Source organism: Anguilla rostrata, chromosome 1, assembly GCF_018555375.3.
Source record: "Anguilla rostrata isolate EN2019 chromosome 1, ASM1855537v3, whole genome shotgun sequence".
Taxonomy (NCBI): Eukaryota; Metazoa; Chordata; class Actinopteri; order Anguilliformes; family Anguillidae; genus Anguilla; species Anguilla rostrata.
In genome coordinates this window covers 37,448,369-37,468,647 of record NC_057933.1, presented here as the reverse complement: position 1 = coordinate 37,468,647, position 20,279 = coordinate 37,448,369, and the positions used below count along the sequence as shown (strand labels likewise).

Here is a 20,279-nt window from a genome sequence, read left to right as displayed (position 1 = left end):
GTTCAAACGAGGATTCCGGCAATCTAGGTACCAGAAATCACGTACATGCTCCAGGTTGGCTGGGCATTCTGTTCTAGTAGCTTGCTGGAATTTACAACGCGCATGTCTCTTTCTCATCGTAATTTTTAAAAATACCAATTTGCAAAACTAAAATTCTTTATGCCACACTGCAGACAACATATTTGTTAAGATCTGCATGCAAAAATATCCTTGTTCAAACTAGATTTACTGATCTAGCCATGTTAGAAAACATTTTGGAGAGCCTCGTTGCCGTGTTCTGCCGAGATTTGACTCCCTGCCGAAATTTGACTCCCCCTCGCGTGCACGCGCATATACACGTCGTTCTTTTCACATTTGATTGGGTCAAACTTTGTTTCATTCTGAGACCATATTTAGCCACCATTCTTCATTTTCTGCTCTCCCACAATCTAAATTATTATAGGATAAAGCGGACAGAAATGCGGGGAAGTTATGATTAGCCTATCTTGACATTGTAAAACGAAATAAAGGGAGTTTCAAAGCTGTAAGGAATACAAGTCGATATAGGCTACCTGTATCCAGAGCAGCATTAGGTCCTGTGTATGCTTTTCTTTCAAGAACCATGGTCCTTGTCTTTCTAGCCTATTATTTAAAATAGCATTTTTTTTCGATTGAATTTTTAAGATACATTTATTGCAAGGGTTGATGTATACGCAAGCATACAAGTCAAAGTAAACTCAACAAATAACCTCTGCTCTCCTTGCAATGCATTTTTCTTTTTTTGGGGGGTGGGATTGTCCATCAACTGTACAGAAATTTTCCAGCAGCAACAAAATTTGTCCAGGTTTTTTCCCTAAGGTGTCAATCTCAAGCTAAATTTTCATATTTCCATAAACTTTTTCAGTTCTTTTTCCCAGGATATATGTCAGTACACCCACACACACACGCCTCCCTTTTATCCCCCCTTCCTACTGTATAACCCACGCCCCACCAAAAATAAATAAAAAACACATTGCAAGGAGAGCAGAGGTTATTTGTTGAGTTTACTTTGACTTGTATGCTTGCATATACATCAACCCTTGCAATAAATGCAAGGGTAGATTTGGCTAGATCGCCGGAAATCCTCGTTTGAACAAGGATATTTTTGCATAGACCTTCTCCAAGGTCTTGTCTGCAGTGTGGTATAAAGTATTTTAGTTTTATGAATGGGTGTTTTCTGTAATTACGATGAAAAGGGAGCTCTGGATACACGCATTTGTGATGCCTCATACCTTCCAAAATAGAGGGTATGCATTGACGTCACTTTCCCACCGGAATACGCCCCCTCAGTCGGGACTGAGTGGCAAAACATGCTGCCACATGGCTGCCTTTAGTAGAGGAAACTGCAAAACCGGGAGTAGAACAAACGATTATCTGCTTAAATTAAAGGCAGTTGGACTCGACAGTGATCCTTACAACTTACCAAAGAACCAGTGGTCCATGGACATTCAACAAGAAATCGGAGCTATCTTTTTACAGACTGCCAAAAGCTAAAGAAAAGAGAAGCGATGCATCGCAGCAATTCGCAGAAACAACTCGAATCCAGGCACCGAAACGTAGATTTGCGGTTGTTATTTTGTGTCAGGTATGTTGGATTTTTGGGTAAAATCATACCTTAATAATTTATATGCTTGGCTAGCTAATACTATCTAACCATCCCCCCTTTGTTTGTAGAACACAAGGTTCATCATCATGGATGTTTTTTAATAAATGCTGACAAAAACTTTACAGTTAATATGAATGAAAGATGCTCAATATTTAATTGATGAGTAGTCAATACAGTAGCCTACATAACTTAAGGTATGATTTTACCCAAAAATCCAACATACCTGACACAAAATGACAACCGCAAATCCACGTTTCGGTGCCTAGATTCCAGTTGTTTCTGCGAATTGCAGCGATCCATTTGCTTCTCTTTTCTTTAGCTTTCGGCAACCTGCTAGACCCTCACCAGTCTGGCTTCCTGATCCAGGCACTCAACAGAGACTGTGCTCCTGGCTGTGACGGAGGCACTTGCCACTGCAAGAGCCTCACGCCTCTCCTCTGTCCTGATCCTTCTTGACCTGTCTGCAGCTTTCGACACGGTCAACCATAAAATACCTCTCCACCTTAGCTGAGATGGGCATTGCTGGGACTGCCCTGTCTTGGTTCACTTCCTATCTTGCAGATAGGTCCTACCAGGTCACCTGGAAGGGGTCTGCCTCTGCTTCTCATCCCCTTGTTACGGGAGTGCCGCAGGGATCTGTACTGGGTCCTCTGCTGTTCTCCTTATACACCAAATCTCTTGGTTCAGTTATTAATTCACATGGCTTCTCCTATCATTGTTATGCAGATGACATGCAACTCTTCTTTTCTTTCCCCCCCTCGACCACACAGGTGGTTGATAAAATATCTTCCTGCTTGGCTGACATCTCCACCTGGATGGCCAGCCACCACCTGAAGCTCAACCTCAACAAAACTGAGCTGCTCCCACCCGTCCAAAGGGATCACAGAGCTTATCCACCCCAGCTCCCCAGTGGTGGAACGAACTCCCTGTCCCTCTCCGAACCTCCCTCTCACTACCCATCTTCCGCCGTGGCCTGAAGACTCATCTCTTCAGACTATACCTGGACTAACTATCACCACGCTGTATATTTCACTCTAAATCCACCCTCCCCCCTTTTTATGACATTTGTTACATGTTGCCCCATCCTAGAACTTTTTGGTAATTTGTGTTTGTCCTAATACTGTAGCTTATTCTTCTGCCTAGTTGGCTTTGCAGAGGTTAGGTCAGAATAGTGTTCACTGTGTGAACTAAACTGTGTTCTTGGCTAGAAATAGCTGTACAAAATAAGTATTGTATATTATTGAACCTGTGTTTAGTAGTTGTCTATGACCATGAAATGCACTTTTTGTACGTTGCTTTGGATCAAAGCGTCTGCCAAATAAATGTAATGTAATGTAACCAAGAGGGGGTGTGGCGATGGGCGTGGCCTATCACAAAAAGGCGCATAACTCCCGAATAGATTCACAGATTTGCAGAAGATTTTGTGGAAAGGTTGGTCATGAGCCAAAGAAGAGGTCATGTGTTTGTGTGAGGGTGTGTGCGTGGATGCATGCACACATGGATGCATGCGCTTGTGTGGTCGCAGCTATTGTGGATTCGTGCTTGTTGAAAAATTCCTCGTTTCTTTTTGTGTATTTCATTGTTCAGTGAGCAGCGTTTTTTACAGCTGTACTGGCATACCTTCGGCTATTGTTGGCTTCATCTTGTTGCTACGATGGAATACAAATTTTTAGTGGTAAAAGAATTTTTTCATGTATCCCCAGATAGACGCTATTGTCCAGTCTGTCAAGCGTAGGGGGTGTAGTTACAGATGAGACGACAGGGAGGGCGTGCATGGTAAATGCACAACCAGCACGACAACTCGGCATAGTTATCCTGAAACATCTACTAATAAAGCTAGAACACAGAGTATGAGTTTTTAAATCATAATTAGGTTGCAGGAGCACAGAATGTCTGAATTGAGCAATCTAGGCACGCCGGTGTGCTGACCACAAGGGGCATTGCGCAAATTGGTTAAATAAAGGAGAAATAAAAATAAAAATATAGCTGAAAGCAGCAATGTGGGGCCCTACGAACATGTCAAAGCCGGGTAAATTTTGTTTTTTTAAAATACCAGTTTCTCCACCATCTTGGAATGGATCTCTTAGCCGTTAACACCCTATAGGGAGACATGCACCATACACGTACATGGGCAATTTCGGACCAATCGGACTTACGGTTTATTAGAAGAAACTTTTTATAGGTTTTGCCAAATTTTCAATCTGCAGTAAAATCCATCATAGCGGACTTTATGGGTTCTTGAGGCATATTTGTTCCTCATGAGGAATGACACAATACACCTGGTTTCATGAATTTTCATCAATCGGGGTGGAAATGCCAGCATTTTGAAATACGGTTTTTGAATCGGTTACTATAGCGCCACCTATGGACGAATCATGGTCATTCTTTCTGGCATAGTTACTCATGATCTCTAGTTTCGACCTGGTAATTTATATCATTTTTGGTCAAGGACTTTTTGAGTTATTTGACCATTTCCAGGAAAAGAATAATAATAATAATAATAATAATAATAATAAATATAGCTGCAAGCAGCAATGTGGGGCCCTACGAACATGTCCAAGCCAGGTAAATACTAGGCGAAGGAGAAAAGAGTTATTTGACCAAGTCCAGGAAAAGAATAATAATAATAATAATAATAATACTAACAAAAACAATAGGGTTCCTACTTCATAGGACCCCTAATAATACTAACTAAAACAATAGGGTTCCTACTTCATAGGACCCCTAAGTATAGCTGCAAGCAGCAATGTGGGGCCCTACGAACATGTCCAATACAAGGCGAAGTAGAAATGAGTCCAAGCGGCATAGATTTCAGGATTTTGGACAATCTACATACCCGTGTGTGAGATGATCCAACTTCCAACTATCATTTTTGGTCAAGGACTTTTTGAGTTATTTGACCATTTCCAGGAAAAGAATAATTATAATAATAATAATAACAAAAACAATAGGGTTCCTACTTTGTAGGACCCCTAATAATAATACTAACAAAAACAATAGGGCTCCTACTTCGTAGGACCCATAATAATACTAACAAAAACAATAGGGTTCCTACTTTGTAGGACCCCTAATAATAATAATACCAACGAAAACAATAGGGTTCCTACTTCGTAGGACCCCTAATAAAAATGTCCAAATGTGCATGCATTTCACTTCCTCAAGAGGAGACTGAAGACAGAAACCCTCCAAAACAAAAAGCTTCTGCAGTGAAGGCCTGGAAAGGCATTGTCAAGAAGATACCAAATGATTGGTGATGTGGGTCAATGGGTCATAGACTTGATGCAGTTGTTACATTTAAGGGCTATGCAACCAAATATTAGACTTTATTCCTTTGATTTACCAAAACTAATCCATAACATACTTTTGCACAACTGAGAATGGGGGGACTCAATACAAAAAAAGCTGTTTTGGGTACATATATGCACACAAATACCATGAAATAAAAGCAGACTGTACTGTTGTCTTATAATGATCTTTTTTTATCCAAAATCCGTATACCTTAAGTATATAGCAAAATAACAAATTTCAATCCATTGTTCCCATACGTTTGGAGGGAACTGTATTTTATCAAAAGAGGAGCTTGGCAGGAGTGTCATCTAAGTTTGACCTACTTGTAAAAACCATTTGCAGATAAGTTCACCCGGTCAAAATAAGCAGCTCTCACCTGAAAAAGAAGCAAGAAATTCCAGGTTAACTTTTGTACTGATAATTGCGTTGCAGGTAACCTCAGCTGCTGTGATTTGTTTATAAATTGTATGCAATAAGCCATGGAACAGGATTAAAATTTGTAAGGCCATAAAATCTTAATTTTCATAAAAAGGGCAGTAATTCCTACACGGATCACCTGATATGGATCTAAATACCCACAAATTAAAGCTGGCAGTCTGTTCTGTACCCTCATATTCATCCTTTCACTTCAAATCCTATGCACCAGTGTACAGAGCCAAAATAACAAATATATTGTATCACTATTCCAATACTTTTGCATTTAAATGAGCATACATACATACATACATACCTTCAAATCTTATTCACAACTGCTAAAACTGATTTTATTAAATTTTCTGTTTTTTTGGTGAACATGAATTTACATATATAATTTTTTTTTGGAAAAAGACTGGTAACTGTGGAGCAGACAAAGCACTGACCCAGTCTTGCCAGCTGCCTTTTGGGTTCCTGGTCTTGTAAGGCTCCAGGCGTTGTAGTAGAATCTGACAGGCATTCTAAAAGCACAGAGTAGACATCTTGCAGGACACGTCATGAGGCACAACTCCAAATTGGGGAGAACAAAAGGTGAAAACAGCTTTTATATAAATCCATATGCATATATTGCACAGTATGGAGCAGACCCATGCTGGAAAACAGATGCACTCCACACTGTAGACTAAACACCCTCCCCAATGAGCACAACTGGAGGAGTGATTTTTCTTTTTTTGGATTTTTTCAGTGTTTTGATTCCACCCTGGTCATTTTTCAGTTTCAGCCAATAGATCTGAAGCTGGGAAACAACTTAGCTGCCAGAATCCTAGAGAGGACTGTAGCAGCTTTAGTATAATGAAACTATACAGTTGTTGATGCACATGAGGTGTGTTTCATGAATATCTAGAATATTGTGTGATATGACATATTATTGTTTGGCCACTGGGCCAAGTTCCACGTTCTAGGGCCTTCCACTCAGACCAGTAGAGTGAAGCTATATGTGTGCATCACACCTGCTGTCTATCTATTAATTTCAATTGAATTTTATTTGTACAGCAATATTTACAGTACCAGTCAAAGGTTTGGACACACCTGCTTAAACCAGTTTTCTCATGATTAAAAATGCTTTAAACTGTATGAACTTGTCTATAAACACTTAATATTTCATTATATGATATATGTACTTATATAAGCAGATAACCTTAAATGGATTGCATTCAAAAGTTTGATTTGATTTTTAAATGGAAAATGGAAATCTTGTAAGCTCATTGGGGGGGGGGGTGGATTGTTTTGTTATTTAAATATCTTGGTACGTATTGGTGTTCATGATCACATCTACTTAACAGGTGCTCCAGGACGTGTAGAATTTTTCGTATTTAAAAAAAGACCACCCGCAATATTTCAAAATGCATGGGATATATTCCAAGAGCCGCACGCCTCTCCTCTCCTCCTGGATGGAGTCTGCCCCTGCTTCTCATCCCCTTGTTACGGGAGTACCACAGGGATCTGTACTGGGTCCTCTGCTGTTCTCCATATACACCAAATCTCTTAGTTTAGTTATTAATTCACATGGCTTCTCCTATCATTGTTATGCAGACGACATGCAACTCTTCTTTTCTTTCCCCCCCTCTGCCTCACAGGTTGATGATAAAATATCTTCCTGCCTGGCTGACATCTCTACCTGGATGGCCAGCCACCACCTGAAGCTCAACCTCAACAAAACTGAGCTGCTGTTCTTCCCATATAAGACCTCCCTACTGCATGAGCCCTCAATCATGTTTGATGGCACCACAGTGACTGCCTCTCACTCTGCAAAGAACCTGGGGGTGGTCCTGGACGACCAGCTGGACCTGAAGGAGCACATCAAGGCAAAATCATTGTCCTGCAGATTCCTCCTGTACAACATCAGAAGGATTCGACCATACCTGACCACGCACTCCACCCAGCTGCTTGTCCAGGCTATGGTGACCTCCCGCCTTGATTACTGCAACTCACTCCTTGCAAGCCTGCCAGCTTGTGCCATACAGCCACTACAGATGATTCAAAATTCCGCTGCCCAACTCATCTACAACCTTCCCAAATTCTCTCACATCTCTCTTCTGCTGTGGTCACTCCACTGGCTACTGGTTGCTGCCAGGATCAGGTTCAAAGTCCTGACCCTCGCCTACACTGCAGCCAACAGGATGGCCCCTATCTTTTTGCAGGACATGATTCAATTCTATACGCCTGCTCGACCACTCCGCTCTGCAGCAGCAGGGCTCCTTGTACCCCCTCCCACCCGAGTAAAGGGATCACAGAGCTTCTCCACCCTAGCTCCCCAGTGGTGGAACGAACTCCCTGTCCCTCTTCAAACCTTTCCCTCACTACCCATCTTCCGCTGTGGTCTGAAGACGCATCTCTTCAGACTATACCTGGACTAACTACCACCACTCTGTAAATCATTTCACTTTAAATCCCCCCCTTCCAGCACTTTTTGGTACATGTATTTGTCCTAATATTGTCAGCTGAGACACTGATCCACTTCAAGTGACAACTGAAGACTCACCTCTTTAGGCTGCATCTCTCCCCATCCCTCCCTACCTCCCTGTAATCTCTAAATTAACTTTAAGCTTAGGGTTGTAACTTGGTAGCTGTTCATAGGTGACTTAGTTAATGCACTCGTCTTATCTAGTAAGTATCGTTTGTGTTAGTATTAATCAGTTTATCCTTCAGGGTCCAAGTTGAACTATGCGGTTGTTCCCTGCACTTGGAACGGTACTTCTCTCTAGGGTCTTCGACACACTTGTTCCTGGTAATGGTTATACACTTTGTTGTACGTCGCTCTGGATAAGAGCGTCTGCCAAATGCCTGTAATGTTCTTCTCCTTAGTTTGGCTTGGCATAAATTAGGTCAGAACAGTGTTCACTGTGTGAACCGAACTGTGTTCTTGGCTAGAAATAGCTGTACGAAATGAGTATCGTATCTTATTGAACCTGTGTTTTGTAGTTGTCCATGACCATGAAATGCACTTTTGTCGCTTTGGATAAAAGCGTCTGCCAAATAAATGTAATGTAAAGGTCAAAGTGAGGCGTGTCTTACATAAACAGCCATGCCATTGAGGTCAGAGGAGGCGGACGCTGCAGTTGGACTGGTGTTGGGCACTGTGTTGGTGCTGGTCTCTGAGATGTAAATCTTAGAGCTCGGGATGCCAAGAGTCTTACTTGCCACCTGCAGTGCACATACAGTATATAAGCATGTCAAATCAAACTTGGACTACTGAATCATCTGTAACCAATAAAACCTAAAACATAATGACACATGGATTTCATGTAAACATAACATAACATACAGCATACAAGAATACAGCATACAGTAACATAACATAATATATCATAATGATGAGAACAAGCCATTCAGCCCAACAATGTTTGCCATTTTCCCATCACTAAATGGTACCTACAATGTTGTGAAAAAATACAGAAAAAATCAGAAATTAAATAATAGGAATAATTTGGTTGCAGTTATTGCTGATAAAGGTGGTACAACCAGCCATCAAGTTTAATGGGGAAATATTGAGGGGTCAAATTTTTTCTGAAGATCTGAAACCATTCAGTATGACAAATACTCAATAATAAAGGGAACCAGGAAGGGGGCAAATACTTTTTCACGGCACTGTACTACTCACTGTTCACCTACAAACTAGATAGTATCTAGCACTGTATCGAGTCTAGTCTTGAAATCTCCCATAGTTTCTGCCTCTAATGACTACTCTGTGTGGAAAAAATACTTCCTAACATTAGTAATATATTTTAATATTTATCTTTACTAAAACTTCAGCATTCTAGAATATGATACAAATATTTGCACGGTTAAATGGACCAATGTTATTCCTCGAAAATGGCAGGACTGTGCATCCCAGTGTAATTTTACATATCAGTCATAGTAGGGAATTTATTTTTAAAGTGTCTGAAACTAGTTAAATATATATGTGAATGAATACATACCTTGGATGTTTCAAAATGAGATTTTTTCAGTTTTCCATCATGTTAAAGTTCAGAACCAGTATTACAAAAAGAGGTACCGCTTGATGAGATTGAGTAAATATTTCTGGCAATATGACTGTGTAGCCCGGGTCATAATAAACTACCTAGACCCACCGTTACAATATTATGAGTCGGCTCTAACTAATTAGAATAACTACATAAGTTGCACTAAAAGAGAGAGCGATAGAGCTACTGCATAGTGGTGAATTGTGGTTGCGAGTCCGTAACACAGAAAACTGGCGCATGTCTCCTTGTCATGCATTCACGTATATACAATGTTAAAACTGTATAGTTCATGTGAAACCCACATGGCTCCACAAGGTATTGGGATGGAACGTATGCCATCCCGCCAAGTTACGCCTTGGCGGGGGCATGCCCCATACCTATACAGCACCGAGAGTTTGGCACTTTTCAGGGTTCCCCACAGAAATAACCACAACAGCCACAGACACTCAGCCCTTAAAAACATTAAATTCTGTACATTCTGACCCCATTTCAACAGACAGAATTCATAAACAACTTCACATGTCCACACAATAAAGCCCCAAACTAAGGGGATTTTGCGTTTTCTCCTTCTTCTTCTTCTTCTTCTTCTCATTCTTCTTCTCATTCTTATTTTTCCTGCCGCCTATCCCACTAACAACATGTCTCCCCATTGGACATTTCACTGACACCAGCCAAATCTTCACCTACACGACCCAATCAAAAACACGCATACACACGCAAAATACCCATACCTTTTTACTCTGAAACATTTCCAGTTTAAACAGATAGTCCGCCTGTGGCCTAGTGGGCAAGGTTACAGTCTTGGGAACATGGGGTCGTACGTTCAAACCCAGCTAGGAACACCTTTCAAAGGAGTACCATGGTGATCTTCACACTTTCTCGGTTTTATGTGCTATTTGCACAAGAGACATTGAAGAAACACAATGAGTAAAGTATTAAATATGTCCGTTCTGTATTTTTGGACAAATATGCGTTTTAAATTTATCGTCCTATTTTCAACCGGTTGAGAAAGTTCTCAACTTGGTGCCTCACGAACACAGTAACCACTCCCCTTTCCACGCCCCGTAAACCCATGGATAACTCGAGACCCATAGTTCGCGCCGCTGGCTTACGGGTAAGACAATGCAAATATTTCACTAACGTTAGGTTCACTTACATTAGAGTGCCTTTTAAGGACTATTAGATTATTTCTGGTTATATTCATTTAGCTAGCTAGCTAGCTAACGTTAGCTAACTAGGTCGTTTGCTTTCATAAGGCAATGTTATCGATAACGTTAGCTAGCTAGTTTGCATTTATGAGGACGTTATAGTTGTGCTTTTATCTTAACTTGGCTAGCTAGATAGCAAAAATTTGAATTGGATATAAGTCAACGTTCTTATCTTAGCTATCTATCGATACTTGATATACTACTAAGCTAGCTAGCTTGTGAAAAGTCTCCCAAAAATAGCGCTTATCATGGGGCTAGCTATGGTAACGGGGCACGCTCTGTCAACGTAGCTAACTGACAGTTCTCATTACCACGCCCAGACGGTTCGGGTGAACTTTTATAGTGGGAAATTTAGGCTTAGAAAAATATGTTTTAAAGTACATTGAAATGACTGAATAATAACAAAAATTATGCACATTTGTTTTGTTGTTGCCTAAAGACAACTGGGAAGTGTCACGTTCAATCACCATGTTACTCCTTTAACCTGCTTCGACCCTCACTAATAATTGTTTACTACTTATCAATTATTGCTTTTGCACCATATCTACCTGCCGTTCATCGTTCAGTTATTAACCGGCTACAATATTGCTAAGCCATATGCATTATGACGTACCGTCTGTACGTTCAGTTATTAACCGGCTACAATATTGCAAAGCCATATGGATTCAACGGGAGCTCTTCTGTGCTTACTGGCCTGTGTTCTTCTTTAAAACCACCGGCAGGTTTGCTAATGATATTTCACGCATTGCATAGCTATGGCATGGTGCTGCACTAACAAAGTCACAGACTGGTAAACCTCCGGTTTAAGGCTTGAATCCCGCCTCGCCCTCAGGCAGATCATTTCCTCTTTTACACTAACGTTTTCTTACGCTTATATTTGCTTTACCAAAACTCACTCACGGCCACCCATATGCATTTCATGACGGCAAATGTATTCCTTTTATTAACAAGTTACACCAGTTCACCACTGTGCCATTTCTACTAACTATATTTCTTCACTTGGCTACTGTACAAAACCTTATCAGCAAACGCCACGTTTCTACATTCATGTTACCTCGCCCTGTTCTCTATCTAGCCACATACAAACAATTACTACGTATGTACGTTCTGCAACTGCGCATTAAAACATTACATTTAAAATCATGATTCACTCATAAATATAACTACTAGCACTGAACATGAGAAAAACACATTAGTGCAATAGATTGCACACGTTATTTAACCCTCCACTTCAACAACTAACATTTAATACAGACTGTTATATATACCATTTGACAAGGAAACTAAGCTCGCTAATGGTCACTTCATTTACTTCGCACTATAGTCTGTGATCATGTCAACCTTCACCTACATGCCCATTCTGCTAAAAACATATTGTTTCAACTACGCAGTTTCATCATTTCGCCTAATTTATCTCACACTGTTGTCATTTTCTCATATGCAAAGCCTGCTGGGACATATGCGTCTGCTCCTATTCTCCACTATCAACTTTTCCGGTTCTAGCTTAACAAAACAGCAAAGAGGATTCCTACCTGCAGATAAGTCCATCAAAATGCCTTATAAACCTTACAAACACTAAAAGCGCATCTTCACGAAATAACAGACAACGGAGCAGGACAGAAAGGTACACAAATTGCGACCTAGGCAGCTCTAATTCTACGGGCTTGCTGATTCTTTTGTCAATCAAGGCTCGTTGGATGCCCGTCAAATCTGTGAGTAGCCTACATACACTGGCCATATTTCACCTTTTCTGGTGCGTTTACAATTACGCCACCGCACCAATTGTCACAGCCACTGTTTTACATATATAGCAAACCGAAACTGCTAAACGTACACGCTCATTAGACTGTACAAATTCACTCAAGGATAGCCATAATCCACAACCGTTTCTTACAGGGTCACTTCGCATTTCTCACTCTCGTAATAAAACGCTTTGCAAAAAGAAATGATATCTCATAAAAAACACGTTTTCAACGTACAAAAATTCCAAGTTACTCACACATACGAGACATACACCGTCAATAACTCATTCATTCAGACTGCCAAAATCCAGGCCTGCCATTAAAAGTATTGATATCAAAATGACGCCAAGTTATGGTACTACAAACAATATAGGCTATCTTGCCTCACCGAAATTTAATAACATGTATTCCAAAGCAATGCTACCCAATATTTCCTCAATTCTTTCAAGTCACTTGGCCCTGTGTTTTGTAATCTTACCATATTCCAATGTCATGCAAACTTTATGTCAGATCAAAGTGTCAAATATTTCGTATTGCCTCATGGAACACATTGAAATTCATGTAGAAAACTGCTGGTCAGTCACTACAGGAAGCATATTTCTCCAGAAAACATATGTTCATACTTGTTTCTTAACTGAATTAGAGTAAATGTACAGGTGATTGTATATTTGCAACGTACAATAAATAAAATACATATTGTAGCCTACATACATACATAGAGAACTTCTTTATCCCCATGGGGACATTTCCCTCGCAGCATGTTACATTCACATTTACGAACAGACATTTATACCAAGAAACATACAATCATTCACGCAACAGAAAGGCTGGGCACCAAAATACATACATACCAATACAAATTGGACATATAGATGCCTATTCAATCAATCTTGACTGTGAGAAAGCCATCCACACATATGTTTGGCCTGTCCATGTACTGCACGCTTATATACACACAGGGCCAAGTGACTTGAAAGAATTGAGGAAATATTGGGTAGCATTGCTTTGCAATACATGTTATTAAATTTTGATGAGGCAAGATAGCCTATATTGTTTGTAGTACCGTAACTTGGCGTCATTTTGATATTAATACTTTTAATGGCAGGCCTGGATTTTGGCAGTCTGAATGAATGAGTTATTGACGGTGTATGTCTCGTATGTGTGAGTAACTTGGCATTTTTGTACGTTGAAAACGTGCTGGAGTGTATGAAAACCGTGTGTGAGAAGTTACTACCTCATTAGTTCTAACTAATTATTTTGTTAGACAGGTAGGCCTACGTTAATATAGGGAAGTATTTTGTTTAAGTTTAAGAGCCAATTGGGTTCTATTCACGTTGTATCCAGTAGGCTATTGTAGGGAGCGCTAGCGAATTCTGAGATTGCTTTGCATTTCCTAGTAATCTAGCTGGTTACCCGTGAGTGCTACCTGCATGTAATCTGAACTGAGTAACGCACCGACTTCGTATAAATTGGAGGCGGTGTGCGGGGAACTGAACTCCAGTACCAACGTCAGATAGACCCCCTGCGACCGGAAAAGCTGGGTGAGTCCTCTGATGAAGAACTCCAGTTGTGCTGTCTCCGGTGAGGTCATTTAGTGGCACTACCAGTCCCTGCTGTATCTGCATTAACCAAGACCGTGGAACCGTAAATTGGACGCTTTTTATTTTTGCTGCTCAGTCTGAGTGAAGGGGCATTTCTGTTCTCGGCCACAACGCATCGTTCAGGCCTGCACCGGTTTGTTGTTTTCGTGTGAGTGTATCTGCTTGTGTGTATGTGGGCCCACATTGCTATAGTGTGAATTATACTGATATTTGCTATCTTAATTATTTGCTGTCAGGCAGTTAAATTTTTGAGCAAGGTATAAATTGCTTTATAGAGATAGCACATATATTTTAGGATCTAAGCATTAGAGATAGTATATATATATATATATATATATATATATATATATATATATACACAATATATATTTATACATTTGTATATATTGCAATTTAAGAAAAAGCAAGTACCCTAGTGAAGGTGAATGGAGACCATTGCGAGTTGGGAATTATTTGAGTGGACTTTAAGTGTTCAAGTGGATTATAAAACAGTGTTCTGTTAATTTCTATTATTGTTTTTTCTTTTCCTTTTTTTCTAAAAGTCCCTGGGTGGTTTTTGTGTTTTATTTCATACAGATAATATTTTAGTTTTCTAGTTCCTCCAGATAATATTTGTATTGTGCCTTTGGTTGCTTAACTGAAGACAACACATTTAAATCAACACAATATCTTTTCATATAGAGACGCTGTCTGGTTTAGTCATTTCAGTTAAACTAATAATAAGTTGAGTTATTTCAGAGCCATAGGAAACCGTTTCTGTACACAAACCCATAGCCCCACCCTCCTAGTCTATTCCCTTCCACGGTGTTTATAGACACAGAACAGGGGTTGGGCGCTACAACTGTTTGAATATTGAATATATAGAACACAGTTTTGAGAACTTGCTTAAAAGATTTTGTCGAGAATTTATTTCTATACCATCATAAAATACATCCTCAAACCAGGAATTATTTTATGAAATTATTATACTTATAAAACTTTGATAGCACTCATCAACAGGTGCCTGGTAGCTATCCCACAATACCTTGCACATAAATGTTTGGAGGAAAATCGCTCCCTGCTGTATGCCCCAAACTAATTTGCATCTGAATCTTCAAGGACTAATGGCAGACTGGTGGAATGTCCCAATACTCTCCCCATATCTATCATCTGACAGTTTAACAACATTTGGTAACTGAATGAGGCAAACCATTTTTGAATACTGACTTGTTTGAGTCTTAAATACATTGAGGGATATAAAACAGTACCTACATCAGCTTATATTTAAGAGTTCGATTAGATATACTGTGCAACCACCCATAATAAAAATCATACAATAAAAAATTTTGTCCGGTTAACTGGCAATGATAAACATTAGCAATGTAGCTTTTCTGGCCTTGGCATTATGACTCCACCAACAAATAATGTTGTTAGTCTAGCTTATCGGTGTAATGATGACAACACACCACAATACTGTAATTGAAAAATAAATAATAAGGTAACCAACATGTGGAAGTCCAATGTGCCATATATACTGAAGTGCAAAATGTACAAAACTAGTCCAAGACTGTTTCAGGAAGCAGCACAAAACCAAAACAACTATGTCATGTCACACTGACCAGTGAATAGAGATGTATACCACAGAAGAAGAAAAAAAGATTCATGATGGACAACAAAGAATAAAAATGGCTGTTTCTGTCATTAAACAAAAATATTTCATAACAATAGAGCACCTGTATTATATTGCAAGCGATAAAGTATGATCTCCATCTTTAAAACCATATCAATTTGAACATGCAAACATTTTGTTTGGGACTCCAAATTTAAAGTAGAAAATATTTCTTACATCTATTGGACTAACTAATCCTAATATTTAACAAGATTTCACATATTCACACAACAATTAGAATTTCAAATTTGAATTTTGAAATTTAGGTGATTGGTAAATCCAATCTTTAGGAATGTGATTCCGGTATTAATTCAATTAAAACCGAATAATTCTGTAACATTTTTGCTTCCCCTGTGAAATGGCTGAGTGTGAGACATGCATCTCAAGCTCGTGTCAGCTCACATATTAGGAGCTTACACCTTGGGGAATGCATGGCTGAATTGCATCATGCATACAAGACCAATTGAGTCACAAAGCTTTCTTTGCCCTTCCAAACATTTCTCCCAAGTTGAATTTCATCCAAGGGATGGTCTTTAAAAGGTCCAAAGTGGTGATAAAAGAACAAAATCTCAGATGCAAGATCAGCTGTCTCAATGATAAGCACAGTCTGTGGGCTATTTTTGAGAGGAAATTATGTTCACTCAATAAATGAGTGTCAACCAAATTCCAACCTGGACCATTTTGGTGTGCAGTCCCTGTCCCATTTCGGTTCCACCATGAGTGAGCAGAACGGACCCATCTGTGTACACGTGGACCAGAGCCCCTGCCTGTACAATATACAATAATAATACCATGTGCACAAGATCTTAGTCAAACAATAGACAGAGTCAAATGCGCACACGCACACACATACAAAGACTTCTCTGTAAACTCACATTCAATAACACTTTAATGCTCATACGGATCACAAAGACCAACCTACAACAAATTTAGGACAGAAGAACATTGCTGAACTGTAGTGTCTCTGAACATGTGTCTTCAGTGTGTACAGCGAACCATACAGTTAAGAGCACAGATATGTAATCAGTGACCCATTTCAAGTACCATTAATGCCCTGAAATATGCAGTGATCAGTGTATGCCCTCACAGTCAAGCAAACTAAAATACACAAAAATATAGCTAAAAAACACTTTCGCACGTATAGAATCTATTATTCTGTTTATGATAATAAATTATCAGCTAGCTACCAAAGACTCATTGGATTCACACTACTTTGCACATTACAAAACAAGACGAAACTCCTGCTGGATTACGGCATTCAGAATGCAAACCTGATTGAGGAACAGAGCTGTGAAGGCAATCCCAAACTTGGTGGGAATGATGCTAATTCCTCGCTTCTTCCAGCGGTTCTGTCTGCAAATGCAACAAATCAGTTAACACTCTCACATAATGCTTGAGTCCATTTACATACGTGGGAAAAGGGATCCCATGGCAAGTTTGTATGTTTCTATTTTGTTGCTTAAAGAAAAATATTAAAATAATCTAAATATTATTTTATATTACAATATTAAAAACATAATAGCATCCCCCAAAGATATTGGGCCAATTTTCTTTAGTTTAGAGGTTCCTCATTAAATTAAGATGAAATTAGTACGGCTTAAAATTTAGCAAATTGATCACTTCGGGTGGAAACACCCGATGTCACGGCAGAAAATTACTTCTGTGATGGGTGATGTCATAGCAGGAACAGAAAGAGCTTTGGTATTATACCTTTAGAAAGGTAACAGAAAAGGCAACAGAAATGCACAGACTTGGGTTGAAAAGATGACAGAAAATAATTATTTATTTGATTCCGAATTTAAGGACATTATCAGATGACTGTGAGTTGGTAGGCAACTACATTCAGACCTAAACCTTAATTGACAAATAACTACAATTTTGTTTAGGAAGGCAAAAGTATGAAATAAAAAAATATATATATATACATTTGATTACTAAATGAATATAATAAATAATTGTATTGTCAGACATGTAATTCATCATTTGGCCGTTCTCAGGCATAGGAAGTGCTCGGCCAGCATAGCCTGAAGATAACACAGAGCAGGAACTGGGGGGTTACCATTTGAGGTGTAAATCTGTGTGTGTTGTGTGTGTGTGTGTGTCAGAGTGAGTGTGAATGCCCCTGCCCCTCTTTTAAACTACACTGAAGAAAAATATAAACGCAACACTTTTATTTTTGCAGCCATTTTTAATGCGTTTAAATAATACCTCAAAGATTTGTTCTATGTGCACAAAGATCTTATGTCTATCAAATTTTGCCCACAAATTTGTTTATATCACTGTTAGCTAGCATTTCTCCTTTGTCAAGATAATCCATCTCATGCACAGGTGTGGCATATCAAGATGCTGATTAAAAGCCATGATCACTACACAGGTGTTCCTTATGATGGGGTCAATAAAAGGCCATCCTAAAATGTTGAGTTTTTTGTTGTTCAACACCATGTCACAGATGCCTCCTGAGTTAAGAGATTGTGCAATTGGCATGCTGACTACAGGAATGTCCTGTAGAACTATTGTCAGAGTAATGGGTGTTCATTTCTCTACCATAAGCTGCTTCTCCAGCTTTGTTTCAGAGATTTTGGAAGTTCATCCAACAGGCCTCACAACTGCAGACCACATGTAACCACACCAGCCCAGGACCACCACATCTGACTTTTTCACCTGCAGGATCGTCTGAGGCCAGCCACACAGACAGCTGATGAAACAGTTGGTTTACACAACTGTAGAATTTTTTGCACAAACTGTCAGAAATAGCATCGGGAAGCTCATCGTCCTCACGTCTTTGATTTGTCTGCAGTTCGGCGTCACAATCGACGTGAGTGGGCGAGAGCTCACCTTCGATGGCCACTTCTTCCATGTTCTCCCAGTTCTTCCATGGCCTGCATACTCACCAGACATGTCACCCATTGAGCATGTTCGGGATGCTCTGGACCAGCGCATACGACAGCGTGTTCCAGTTCCCACCAATATCCAACAACTTTCTATTTTTTGCTAACAGCTATTGAAGAGGAGTGGGACAATATTCCACAGGCTACAATCAACAATTTGATCAATTCAATGTGAAGGAGATTGCGTTGTTGCATTGCATGAGGCAAATGGTGGTCACACAAGATACCGATTGGTATTCTGTTCATTTCATGGTATCTTTTTTTTTGGAGAATCTGTGACTAACAAATGCATATCTGTATCCCCAATCACATGAAATCAATAGATAAGTGCTTAATGAATCTTTCAGTTGATTGATTTAAGTTTGAACTCAATAAAATCTTCGAAATTGAAAAGTGTTGCATTTATATTTTTGTACAGTATACATAAAATATATGGCCTTCTTTGAGTTAAGTTAGACAGTTTTTTGGGCAACTTGGAAAGAAGAAGTTTGGTAAGAGTTGAAAGTGGGCATTTGCATCCTGCATCTAGGTCTGGCATTCTAAATTTAATCTGTGGTTCTATTGGAATATTCTGCTGTCTGTTGGTTTTTGCATTTTGGATTACTGTGGGACAAATAAGCTATGGTTTGCTATCTTCTTTCATTCATTTCTTGTGTGACTGTTCATGTCTATAACCTTTGTTAATTGTTTTACAGTAGTTGAACCTTGTCTTTAGATTAGACGTGAATATTTGTCGTAACAAAATAATTTTCTTAATTTTAATCTGGTTTCGAGTTGTACATTTTGATAAAGGTTGATCCAAACAGTTTGCTCTGCATATCAACGAAGTCGGCGATTTAATTGATAATTGATATCTTTGATAATAATTGCTAAATTAAATCAAATAAATATATTTTACATGTTGGGTAAGTGAAGAGTTTTAACTGTTGATGCACTTGTGTTCGGTATTCAGAGTGCTGGACTTCAAATGAGGGTGTTAACAGTTAAAACTGCTGGGTTCAGAAAATTAAACACATTCAATTAATACTCACCTGGCTGATGGTATGTACACTAAATTTACAGAGAAAGCTGTTTTTCTAAGGTTTGTTGTATCGAATTGATGCCATGTTCAATAAATATATGAAGCTTTATGCACAGCTTGATGCACTAAACTCTTTACTGGCTAATATTACATATTTCAGCTATTTTTAGTTTTTTATGTTTTACTCCCTTTGCCTGTGGGGGGGGGTTACTGTAGAGAGATCCTCACTTGTTGAACTGCTCAACTTGGACCTGGCGCTGATGGTAGTCAGAGATTCTGAGGCATTCATCCCAGCAGCGGTCAATGGTGAACTGCTCCAGGCATTGTTTGAAGGGTGTCATGTCACCCTCTTTATACATGTTAATCCGGCGCACCTGTAAGAATGTCACAATGTCTCGTTACATTTCTGGCAAATGGTCCCGCAAATTGTATGCTCATTGAACACAGGCTGGAGAAGGCTGTTAATTTCATGAAGACTGCACATGTACCGGCATACCCTCATCAGGCTGCATTTTGCACTGCAAGTTTTATGTACATAAATCTGGCCCTATAACTTTTTCCTGATAACTTTTATCTTTCCTACCAGGGATCAATTTAGTTACCCTTCTTTGCATCTTTTCCAGAGCCTCTATATCTTTCTTGTAGTACGGTCCTGAGAACTGCACACAGTGCTCTAAGTGTGGTCTGAGAAAGGTATTATATAATATAATATCTTTGTCAGACTACATCTTTTATTATCTTATTGTGATACTAGTGTGAAACTACATAATTGCTCTCCATATCTATAGTCATTGACTGTGACCTCTCTTCTTCAGATCAC

The 20,279-nt window shown here is 39.3% G+C and overlaps 1 protein-coding gene across 2 annotated transcripts in view; it reads right to left on the bottom strand.

Annotated features, from left to right (window-relative positions):
• Positions 1-20,279, bottom strand: part of xdh (xanthine dehydrogenase) — a 333,897-nt gene that overhangs the window by 32,160 nt on the left and 281,458 nt on the right. For both annotated transcript variants that reach the window (XM_064308058.1, XM_064308050.1), the window contains 6 exons: positions 19,688-19,833; positions 16,822-16,903; positions 16,222-16,317; positions 8,402-8,530; positions 5,773-5,847; positions 5,236-5,288 (listed from right to left, as the gene is read on the bottom strand). In XM_064308058.1, the coding sequence (XP_064164128.1) occupies positions 5,236-5,288; positions 5,773-5,847; positions 8,402-8,530; positions 16,222-16,317; positions 16,822-16,903; positions 19,688-19,833 (581 nt within the window). The remainder of the gene's footprint in view (positions 1-5,235; positions 5,289-5,772; positions 5,848-8,401; positions 8,531-16,221; positions 16,318-16,821; positions 16,904-19,687; positions 19,834-20,279) is intronic.